The sequence below is a fragment of the Danio aesculapii genome, chromosome 10, assembly GCF_903798145.1.
Source record: "Danio aesculapii chromosome 10, fDanAes4.1, whole genome shotgun sequence".
Classification (NCBI taxonomy): Eukaryota; Metazoa; Chordata; class Actinopteri; order Cypriniformes; family Danionidae; genus Danio; species Danio aesculapii.
In genome coordinates this window covers 26,636,366-26,649,221 of record NC_079444.1, presented here as the reverse complement: position 1 = coordinate 26,649,221, position 12,856 = coordinate 26,636,366, and the positions used below count along the sequence as shown (strand labels likewise).

Below are 12,856 nucleotides of genomic sequence, written 5' to 3'. Positions count from 1 at the left end.
TTTATTGTTTACAAAGAGACAACAATGAAATAATTTTCAAAAGCCTCAAGCCTGTTACCAAAAGATTCATATATCCTTTCAGGCTGCCAAAATTATATGAAAAAAACAAATGTATTAGCTTACAAAATGGTGCTTTGAAAACATGCCCCCAGTAGTTAAGAACAGATAAACAAATCATGATAATTAGCATGATAAGTCATTGTTTGCATGTGTTTTAACACCTGTCTCCAGTTATTATATTCAACAAGTATCAACTATTCATTTAAAAGTTAACATGTCCATAATATCCAGAATTATATTGATTGATTTTAACATTTGTTTATTAATGATGCGACACTGCAAAAAAACTTTTTTTTAAATAAATTCAAAGGATATTTTTCCCCGTAACATTTATTGAAGCCTTTGGCTAATTTAAAACAGCCATGTGTCACTGCAACCAATGTATTGAATATGCTACCAATTCTCATCATATATTTTCGAAAGACTAAGATGTAGTTTGACTGATGCATCCTAAGACAATTATGTTATTAAATTGATGTAAACACTACAGACACTACAGCTCAGGTCACATTGTTTTAAGTTGAACAAACACTGACACCTGGTGGCAATTATTACATGCAAACTCTGAAACAAATTTAAATAGTCAAAATAAAAATAATAATACCTACACAGCACATATAAAGCAGAAAACTGTGAGACAAAATATATAGTGTTACAATATCCTCCTTAAAAACAAGTATATGGCACGTTTCTGTATCCTCATATGGTTTAGCATGGACTAAACTTCCATATCGAGTGTTTTTATGGAGTACAGTGCACCACAAGCACCAAAGTCTTGTTACCTCTTTGTAGTGAAGAATTCTGGGTCATTTGGGGGGTGTCTATCTGGCTTGGGCTCTCAGGTGGAGAGGTAGCAGCATATAATCCCATAGGGATGCAGTGTTGTTGAGCAGCACCTTCCTCTGTGTGAAGTGTGAGATGAACTGGAGGTTCTGCTCCGCTTCTTAGTAATGCTATAAAGCACCTGTAAAACTGGCAGCAAATGCCAAATTGACATGGCTATAAAAATACCATACAAATACACTAATACAAGCACATACCTGATTATTGAACAATACATAGATGATGGGGTTCAGAACGGTGCTACTCTTTGCAAGTAAGGATGACACGATGCTGGCTGTGGGGCTGGTAATGCCAGCGCTGAATGTGCCGAGCAATGCCATGACCCCGTACGGCATCCAGCAGAGCAGGTAACAGGACACCATGGAGACCACCATCACCAGCACGTGTGTTTCCCTCCGCTGTGCAGCTGTCTGATTGATCTTAGCAACCTGTGGGATGAGGAGACACACTTTGAGGTTTGCTTTTTCAAAGAGTAACAACAAAAGGCCTGGTTTGAAACACCACATGGTATTCATGCAGCAGAATGTTGGCTCTGTTTTTGAATGTAATGGATGGTGAGAGAATTTAAAGTACAAATGAAATCAAAACTAACCATGATTGTTAGCTCACATTGCTAGTTTTGTGATGAACAGTTCATCTGTGCATGTCATTAAGAAAAAAATGTTTGTAGTTGAAAATTGGAATTGGAAAATGCACTTCCTGTTTGTTTTCAGTTGAATTCTAATTACATCTAGGCATGTGCCGGTATAAGATTATGATGGTATGAAAACCTTGAATAAAAATATCACGGTTTCACAGTATCTTCACGGTATCTTAATTCCTTTCATAAACACAGATTTCTTTACAATTTAAAAACGCATCTAAGGAAGGAGATACTGGTGTCCTAAAAAAAAAAGTAAATAAAATAATCTTACACATACCTTGGTAACGGTATGACAGAAAATTTTGGCGGTTTAAAACCTTGACTTTTCCAAATCGCAGTATACCTTGAAAACGGATATCGTCCTATGCCTACGTCTGCTTGCGGTATTGGTTGTAATAACTCTCCCCAAAACTTTTCCCTGATCATTCTGAATGAAATGTCTACTTTACTACATCAAATCAGCTTGCAGTAGAAAAAACAAGCCACGCCCACTGTTTTCTCGCTTAATATTCCATTTCTCAAAGAACTGCATCACAATATATATATATAAAAAAACAAAAAAAAAGGGTTGTGGCTTCTGGTTCATGTGGACTTTAAAGCATTTATGGGTTTTATTAAGAGTATCATTATTATATTTATACGCAAATAAAAGTTTTGGTTGTTGTTGGTTTTGTAAAGATGAAATAATTGAATTAATGAAATAAATGAAATAAGAAATAATTTGCATAATAAACACCTAAATCTGATCCAGTTGTGTGTATAATTTAAATTAAAGTTAGTGCATCCAAAAACTAACATCTATCACTTTAGTGTATGTTTACACAAATGATGGAATAAAAATGGAAATGTCATCCTTTGTATTTTTGAAAAACAGTATCCATGCCAGTAGATGGTGAAGTTACTTTGTATAGGAAACCAACACGCGTACAAGCATTAGGTCCTGTAGTCCACTGGCTGTTTTGGTAGTCAAGTACTTGTGCATGCCTACAGACTAAACGTGCAATGACCATAATATTACATTTTCACAAAATCATGTTTCTTTTATGTTTAACAGACAAAACAAAACCAGTATTGTTCATCAAAAACGCGCACTTTGCAAATTGTTTTCAAAGGTTTTTATGAATCTATAAGGAAATGGCTGTGAAAATGAAAGAATAAAACTACCACAAAATTTTCTAATTTTAATTAATAAAAAAAAAAAAACACCATTTACGTAAGGCTGACTTCTGTGTCAAGCGCACGTGTATGCTCCGGCGCAGCCTACGTGAGGTTACATAGCCCTCGCCATGGCTGTCGGCGACGCTGATGCGCACCATTCAAAAAATATAACCCGAGCCCGATGGAGCTAGTGTTTACAAATGTGGAGTCCCATGAAGGAGCTCTAGATGGAAATTTTTGCTTTGTGTTGTGTTTACCGTAAGTTGTTGCACGTCCACCGATTCCCGGCTCAAAATGAGCGAGTTTGAGCCACTTGCACATTAAGGTAGTGTTCAGAAAAAAACAAAACCCCAGTGAAGAAACACGACACAGAGGAACATAAACACCTACTGCCAGCTAGTGTTTCGGAAGTGTTATTGCAGAGCAACACAAACAGCGTGCAGAAGTATAAATGCACGGCAACGCGCATTGCATGCACCATGGGTCACGGCGATCCCTCCACACAGAAGTATATACACCAGGCTTTATCCTCAAGTTACCTGTAGGATGTCAACCTGTAAAACTTTAGACAATCTATTAAAAGCAAATTAGTATATTTTAAATCCACCATAACCAAAATTTTGATAAAATAAAGGTCTACAGTATGAAGGGGCAGCGCGGTGGCACAGTGGGTAGCACTGTCGCCTCACAGCAAGAAGGTCACTGGTTCGAGCCTAGGCTGGGTCAGTTGGCATTTCTGTGTGGAGTTTGCATGTTCTCCTCGTGTTCGTGTGGGTTTCCTCCGGGTGCTCTGATTTCCCCCAAAAGTCCAAAGACATGCGCTATCGGTGAATTGGGTAAGCTAAATTGTCTGTAGTGTGTGTGTAATGTGTGTGAATGAGAGTTTATGTGTGTTTCCCAGTGATGGGTTGCAGCTGGAGGGGCATCCACTGCGTAAAACAAATGCTAGATAAGTTGTGGTGACCCCTGATTAATAAAGGAACTAAGCCGAAAAGAAAATGAAATGAAAGGTTTATGAAATGCAGCTATATTGTGTGCCAGCATTTAGATTTTTTGTACCAATTTTTTTTTCTGTATACATTTTAAAAAAGTGCCATAAAACATAAATTATAAGATTGTTTTGTGTTTAAAATATAAAATCTCTATTGCCCTCTATTTTTATATACGAATAAAAGACTAAATGAAATATTGATTTAATTTAAAACATGATTTAAAAAACACATTTAGCAAAATTTGGATTCAACCTCTTGAATTATATGGATTTTTTTAGGACCCCATTATGACCATTATTTTTGTTTTTACATATTAGTTTTATGGTTTTGAAACGGCATGAGGTTGAATAAATGATTTAAAAGAATTTCACTTTTGGGTGAACTAACTCTTTAGCAATGACGATGAAAAAGACTTCTAGACGGCAGCATGAAAAATGCTTCATTTATGGCGAACAAATGTTTGGCTACAGAAAGAGAGAGATCGATGGGTCTTACTCTGAGAGAGCTCTTTATCAAAATCACTGCTTCCACTCCCACTCTCTTTCCCTTTCAATTTTTTCCCTCTTTCACTCTTCACTCACCCCATGAATGGCAATGAGGATCTTGCCGTAGCAGTAGACCATCAGAAGGAGAGGCAACAGAAGACAGAATACAAAGAGGCAGATGACGTAAGACCGGGTTTCCGGAGAGCGCTGGTTCCACTGGACTGAACAGGTGGTGCCGGGACCCTCGGGACCGTAGCTGCTCCAGCCCAAGAGCGGTGGTACTGTCCACAGCAGAGAGTACAGCCAGCAACCTGTGATGAAAAGCCAAGCCTTCCTATAGTCAGATGCATCTGCTTTGGAGCAGCAGAGGATGGTACTGTAACGCTCGTATGACAGCACAGCAAGGGATACCAGTGAAACAATACCTGTTGATGTTGGAAAAAGACACACATTTAGTTTTTACTAATTATTTTAGATACTTATCTTTACCACATAAAACTACTGTTTGACTGACTGGTAAAGTTCACTTGAGTAAAATTGAGCAGTATTTGTACACTAAACTTCCACCTACAACTTTGCTTAATCTGTCTAGAATGTAAATCAGCCAAAATAATTATTATCAACTCATCAATCACAAACCAAATAAACAAACAAGTACATATAATTTACACAAAATGTAAGCAATTTTTAACCTATGAACAGCTTCAGGAGTCATTCGGTTGCAGTTATTTTCCTGTGGAGAAATTGTCATCTTTGTTGCTTGATAAACTGGTATTATATTAGTTTTATGTCTTATAATTATCATAGGGTGTGCTGGGGTGGCGCAGTGGGTAGAACTGTCGCCTCACAGCATGAAGGATGCTGGTTCGAGTCCCGGCTGAGTCAGTTGGCATTTCTGTGTGAAGTTTGCATGTTCTCCCCATGTTTGCATGGGTTTCCTCCGGGTGCTCTGGTTTCTTCCACAGTCCAAAGACATGTGGTATAGGTGAATTGGGTAAGCAAAATTATCCGTAGTGTATGTGTGTGAATGAAAGTTTAAGGGTGTTTCCCAGTGATGGGTTGCAGTTAGAAGGGCATCTGCTGCGTAAAACATATGCTGGATAAGTTGGCGGTTCATTCTGCTATGGTGACCTCTGATTAATGAAGGGACTAAGCCGAAAAGAAAATGAATGAATAATCATCATAAACACCGCAGTTTATAGCATAATGAGATTTACAGTTTAATGCTTATACTTTTGTTATTTGACTATAGTACAAAATAAATAAGAAAATAAAGTCGATAAACAGGAATTTAGTCTAAACCTTAGTAAGCTTTTCTGACATTGTTTTTCTAAACAACTTTTACCAAACCATGTATAAATGTACTTAAATCTAAACATCTCACAGATGATGTTTGGTAGCGTAATCCGAATCCAGAAAGATTGACTCTTTCGAGTCAGCTCTTTGCAGTGAATCACATTCGTGTAGTTTTTGAACGCTGGTTTGGTACAGTGAATCAATAACATGGGCTATAGAATGGCCCCTGTCTTTTTCTTGTAAAAATACAATTATTCTTTTTAGTAAATTAAAGACCCTTCACCTGAAAATGTTGGCCTTGGTGAGTCTGCAAGCTTGTCAGCACCAGGAGCTAGTACTTTCAGAGTCAAAATAACATATACAGGCAAGGCAACACAAAATTGATCATGGCGACTCCTGACAATACACTGAGGTCTTATGAAGCAAAACATTCATAATTTACATAAAGCCACAACATTAGCAACATAGTTTCTTCAACAGACATAAATTTTCCTTTGGGATTTTAATAATGAGAAACTTTTGCCTATAGGCCTATGATAAGACTCTCAAGTGCCTGTAGCCGCATTTTATGCATCTACAAACCTTCCTTAATGTTTGACTGAGGAAAAAAGGATGGCTTGAGGGTGAGTAAATTTTATCACACGTTAGCCTACCTGAACAATTCTGTTATTATTGCATGATATCCCAATGCAGTGTTCCTCAACACTTTTTGATTTCTCCTTTGCCTGTAACACTCATTACAAGTCTTTCATTCTCTGCAAACGAGCTGTTGATGTGAATCAGGTGTGTTTGGTTAACGAGACAGGATCGTGGTTGAGAAACACTGTCCTAACGTATGTTCTAACGTGTCGAAAAAGCTAATAAAAGTTTTGTCAAAACAACTTTAACAATTTTTTTTCGTCCGTTGCTTACCGAACAGCGCGTTGGCAAAACCGTACCACCTGCATCCGTGAACTCCCGTCAGCCACCGGCCGTGAACGGACGCGGCGAAACTTAAAGGTGTACCGAACAGACAAACCAGCATATCGCTCACAATGATGTTCAACAGTATTAAGTTAATCGGGGTCCTCAGTACATGAAAACGAGCGAACACCAAAAGAACGACAAAGTTACTGAGGAAACCGAAAACGAAGATTGTTCCCAAAACCACCGCGACCACAGTGTATCCCGCGCGGCTGAATCCATTCTGATCGGCGGGAGAGAGAGAGTCCAGCAGGCTGTCGTTCACCGAGGAGTCCCGGAGGAAGCGGACAGTGAACATACTACTGAAAACAGGACACCTTTATGCTATAGAGAAGCTGAGGAAAAAGAAAGTTAGTTGCACAGTCTGGTTATTGAAATGCCATATATATATCTAGAGACCCACATTATCGCCCCCACTGGACCCCCCTTTGGAAACCCTCCCCGTGTTCAATCTATCAGCTCGCCATAACGTCCAGTATGGCAAGCCATTTTACCATGTATATTTTCAATTAATATATGTTGTCATGTTTTAGTAAGAACTCCAAAATAAGCTGTTTATTGTTGAATTTCCACATATGTTATAAATGTTTTCAAGATTTACAAGACTATTGTTATTTATAAGTATCTTCCCTGATGACACTGTAGACAAGTAAACAAGTTAATATGACTGGCTAACCATTTTGTTTTTGTAAGCCAGCTAGTGAAGTTCATCTTATCACATCATCATGTGACACATCATCATTTTATCTTTAAACTTTTAAAGTTAAATTGTGCCTTGTCTAGAAGCAAACCCCACTGTAAAATAGTGAACAAAGGATCAAATTCCTACTGCACTGTAAAAAAAATCTGTTATTTTACTTTTTTTTGGGGGGGGGGGGGCAAAAAACATAAAATAACAGCCATTAAATTACAGACATTTATCGTAAAATAACAGACTTTAAATTACAGAAATGTCCTTAAGTTTAAATTTCCAGTAAATTTCTGTAATTTACCGTCTGTTATTTTACGGTAAATGTCTGTAATTTACCGGCCGTTATTTTACGCTTTTTTTAGCACCCTAGCTGCCGGAAAAAAACTTTAAATAACGATTTTTTTTACAGTGTGATGTGATCTGGTATTCGCCAGCGTCTTTATGATTTGGTTTCTGTGCAGACCTGAGTTTGTCTGATTCATCATTAATTACCTACTGCAGTGTGAATTGATGGGCGTAGCTAAACAGTCACTGATGTAGAGACAGGGCTGCATTCAGCTACACTGTAAAACCCAACAGTCAACTTGATCAAATGAAAGGAGTGTACTCAACTCAAAATTTACTGAAAGTTAATTCTACTCGATTAAAAACAGTTTTTAACTCCGTGTTAAAGATTAAATACCTCATTACTTCAAATTAAATGGAGTAAGTTCACAGTACTCATATACAGTAGATTAGTTTTTTTTTGAACTCAAATGGTTTGTAGCAATCGGTTTCCTCAAACGGTTTGAGTTGCTTTAACTTATTGGGTTTTACAGTACTCAATTGGTTAGAGTTCTCTTCATTTATTGGTTTTTACTGTGCTCAAATTGCTTCGTTTACTCAAATAGATTAAGTTCACAGTACTCATTAGGATTAGTTTTTGAACCTAAATGGTTTGTTGCAATCGGTTTCCTCAAATGGTTTGTTACCTTAACTTTTGGGGTTTTACAGTGTATGACACAATGTTTTAATTTATTTTTTTTAATGGAAAGGTGATGCGTTGACAACCCTGTTTTAACACATAACGGGTGCATCTGGCAGCTGAGAAGTCAGTTTTTTGTGTTGTTGTTGAAGAATTGTCAGAGGCTGATCAGTATAAATCTCTATAAATAGTTTAATACTGCAAAAAATCCATTATAGTCACTGCTCTTGTCATCCAGAATAAAAGACAACAGATTTTACCTGGACCTTTTTTACGAGATGTCTCTTTAATTGTGACATTTTTGACACACCCACCAAACAAAGATCTTCTTCTGTGGAAGTGGAGTTTAGCCACAATATTACATAACAAAGAAGCACATTCCACAACTCATCATTTTGGAAGACTGCCTTCAGTATAAGCTGTTTTTTCAATGGAAATTTATTTTCATATAGTAGTACTTTTAAACTAGTTAATGCTTACAGTAAATTTGACATTCTTCTGGCTGACGCTATCAGTTTCACACAATTTTTTTTCTTTTATTGAAAGTCGTGAAATCACTATTGTAGAGATTTTCTTTTGTTATTTATACAAATTAGTATGCAAAAAAAAGTATTTGTGGTACTCTTCCATTCTCTTTCCAAACCTGGAAATGTGAAAAGGGTCTATAGAAGTAAAAATGGCTTGCCACATTGTTCATATGCGAGTGACCCACCTATATCACCATTTAATGAGCTTGAGGGTCTTTTGATATCTTTCTAAAAGGAGATTTGTGTTGAAGTGCTGACATACAGTATGAGAACATCTCACATCTCTAGAGGCTTCAGACATTATCTAGTCATTCGAATATATGGCTTCAGAGTCCACTTATTAGAGAGAATTTAAATGTCACACATGACAGATTTAGTTTAAATGTTCTCCTATTGTGATCTTGCTTTGGCATCAGCCTGATTTATTTACTTCATAAGAGAGCAGGAAAATTAGGGCAGATGGGAGAGAACTTAAAATGTGCCAAGGCATCAATAATCGAATAGTGAGCAAGCTGAAATGACAAGTTCCACCATCTGGTCCACTATAAAGCACACTTTTTTTTTTTGCTGTGATCCGCAGTTGAGTGTTGTTCAGTCAACATGAAACTGACCTTATTTGCTTTCTTAAGGTGAGTCACTGCAGGTTTTCCATGTACCTCTGTTTTGAGGTTTTAGACTTTTTGGATTTTCATAAAGTATTTTTTTGTTTAATGCAAAGAAAACATCCAAAGTACACATTTAAGTGATACTTTTGGTGCAATTTTTTAATTTGTGTCTGCAGATTTCATAAGCCATAAGCCATAACTGTCTAATTCAGCGACTCTCAAACTAAACTTAATAGTTTTATTCATATTTATAGTCGGATATTTATTTGTTGTAATGAGGTGTATGTTCATAAACACACATTAATCAAAAATGAAATAAGAATTATGAACCTGACATCATCTAATGCTCAGATTTCTGTGCTAGGAAAGTATGCCTATTGGTGCATATTCAAAGAAATAATGCCTTATTTGCACTCTCTCCTCTCCGTGTGGACCAGACACTTTCTTATCAACACTCCAAACATCTTCCAATTCTTAGTGTGCCTCACACAGGTGAGTGGGCTTGTCAAAAGCACCAGACACTTTCAGAAGACCCTTTCTCAACTCTACAACATAAAAAAATGCTTTTATCTTTGTACGTTTTAAAAAATATACTTCATGTAATCAATCATATCATGAACTAATTATTAACTACTTTGAAAACTATAAAAAACTATTAGTAATTTTTTTCCCATTCACGCACGTTGAAGGCATAGTTCACCCAAAAATGAAAATTTACTCACCAGTTACTCTCTATGGTTCCAGTCCTTTGAGTTTCTTTTTCCATTGAACACATAAGAAGATGTTGAAAAATGTTGAAAAGGCTTCTGAGACAGCATACCGATTTTATCATGTACAACAAAACAGAGAGAGCTTTGGCGCAAACTAAAGGAATAGTAAACTTCTTGTTAGAAATGCCATCAAAAGTGAAAATGTTGGTCAAAAACATGTATTTACATACACTTTAGGGGGCTTTTTTTTAGCTAAAGAGTCATAAATGGAAGTCATTGTGGGATATGAAAGGCAGAGAAAGAACATGTGCTGCCAAATTTGATCAGAAGAAACATCCGAAGAAAAAAAATTAAGCAAAACTGAACAGATTTGGATGTTCCTTAATGCCTTCCTTAATTGGAATATTATTATTTTTTCACCATGAAACAGGGAACAAATTAACAGTGCAACCTCATTTCATTACATTCAAATAAATAAAATAAATAAATAAAAAAATCTTCCTTCCTACCTAGGAATGCATCCTCAGAGAGCAGAATTTTAGACCTTTTTTATATTTACATTGTGATATATACTCTTACAGTCTATTTGACTATAGAGTGTATACTCTTATAGTCTATTTGGCTATAGAGTATATACTTTTACAGTTTATTTGGCTATAGAGTATATACTCTTACAGTCTATTGTCTATAAAGTATATACTCTTACAGTCTAATTGTCTATAGAGTATTTACTCTTACGGTATATTTGTCTATAGAGTATACTCTTACAGTCTATTTGTCTATAGAGTATATACTCTTACAGTCTATCTGGCTATAGAGCATATACTCTTACAGTCTTTGTCTATTGAGTATTTACTCTTACAGTCTATCTGGCTATAGAGTATATACCTTTACAGTCTATCTGGCTATAGAGTATATACTCTTACAGTCTATTTGTCTGTAGTGTATATACTCTTACAGTCTATTTGTCTATAGAATAAACAGTATCCTCTTACAGTCTAATTGGCTATAGAGTATATACTCTTACATCCTATTTGGCTATAGAGTATATACTCTTACAGTCTATTTGTCTGTAGTGTATATACTCTTACAGTCTATTTGTCTATAGAATAAACAGTATCCTCTTACAGTCTAATTGTCTATAGAGTATATACTCTTACAGTCTATTTGTCTATAGAATAAACAGTATCCTCATACAGTCTAATTGTCTATAGAGTATATACTCTTACAGTCTATTTGTCTATAGAGTATACTCTTACAGTCTATTTGTCTATAGCGTATATATTCTTACAGTCTATCTGACTATAGAGCATATACTCTTACAGTCTATTTGGCTATAGAGTATATACTCTTACAGTCTATTTGGCTATAGAGTATATACTCTTACAGTCTATTTGGCTATAGAGTATATACTCTTACAATCTATTTGGCTATAGAGTATATACTCTTACAGTCTATTTGGCTATAGAGTATATACTCTTACAGTCTATTTGGCTATAGAGTATATACTCTTACAGTCTATTTGGCTATAGAGTATATACTCTTACAGTCTATTTGGCTATAGAGTATATACTCTTACAGTCTGTTTGGCTATAGAGTATATACTCTTACAGTCTATTTGGCTATAGAGTATATACTCTTACTTTTACTGTGAGGTGACAGCGCTACCCATTGGGCCACTGCGATGCCATTATTCTATTTACATGTATATTAAATGATACATAAACACATCAAATATAGTTCTTAAATATATTTATTTTCTTTTATATTAATTAACAATAAATACATTCCTCAAACTGCCAGGTCGTATCTAATATGTTCACCAGTATATTGTTGCACTGACCAAAAATAAATGAATACTTTTATGTTATTCCCTTTTAAGGCTTATAAGCAAGCTAATGAACATAACACTCGTCCCCTGAAGACTCTTCCAAGGTGTCATTAGCATTAATTGCTGTTTTGCTGATATGTGGGAGTATACGTGAGCGTGAAAATCATATTCATGTCCATGTTCATAAGCCACAGCGCAGCCCGTTGATCCTGCATGTAGGAGGACGCCTGCGCACGGGTGTAGGTGTGTTTATGAATGGAGGAGGATGAAGACGTTTGTCACCCACTTCTGAACAGTGGCACGTGAGCTGGCAAAGATGAGTGGGCAGGTTACTGAGTCTTTATGCTTGAAGACATTTATACATAAAAAGCAATTCAGGCTTTGATTGAATATTTTTATCAATTTCTTTGTTAATATGGTTAATATATTTTGGTGCATTTGAACAAAACAGATTTATTAAACAGATATGTTTATTAAAATAAGATTTTATTCAATGAAATTTAGAAATAGATAGATAATACAATTGAATTCATGCAAAATATTGCAACCCACAAAATTTCATATATTTTTTGTTTCTCTTGATTTTTACTCTTTTCAACATTTTTATTTAATATTTTTCTCTAATATATAAATTTGGGCTACTAATTTATGAACCATTTTTGTAAGTTATTTTGTTAGATTAGCTCCAGATTTGGCTTCAGTAGTGACTAATCTAATGCACATGGACAAATATTATATTGTAAAGCATCCTACAGAAAATATTAATTTAAATGAGAGATTTGTGATTATTGTACTCATATATCCTGAGCTATAAAATAAATGTTAGATGTTAGATTATATTTTAGATTTATATGTTAGAGAATATGTATATTCTAAAGTAATTATATGTATATATAATTAAAAAAAATTGCCAATATGAAAACACTAATATTTTAATGTCATTGGAATTTTTATTACATTTGAATGTTTTCTCTACTTGGCTGCATATATTAGATTAAAATATAACCTGTAATATTGTGAAATATTATTAGACGTTAAAATAAATGTTTTCTATGTAACGTATTTTTATTGTATTTTATTCCTGTGGT

The 12,856-nt window shown here is 35.4% G+C and overlaps 1 protein-coding gene across 1 annotated transcript; it reads right to left on the bottom strand.

Moving 5' to 3' along the window:
* Positions 1 to 432: 432 nt before the first annotated feature.
* tmtops3b (teleost multiple tissue opsin 3b) lies at positions 433 to 6,738 on the bottom strand. The gene is made up of 4 exons (XM_056467090.1): positions 6,390 to 6,738; positions 4,278 to 4,606; positions 1,101 to 1,331; positions 433 to 1,032 (listed from the first exon to the last, which is right to left on the bottom strand). The coding sequence occupies exons 1-4, from the start codon at positions 6,736 to 6,738 to the stop codon at positions 802 to 804; spliced, it is 1,140 nt and encodes a 379-aa protein (XP_056323065.1). The 3' UTR covers positions 433 to 801.
* Positions 6,739 to 12,856: the final 6,118 nt, after the last annotated feature.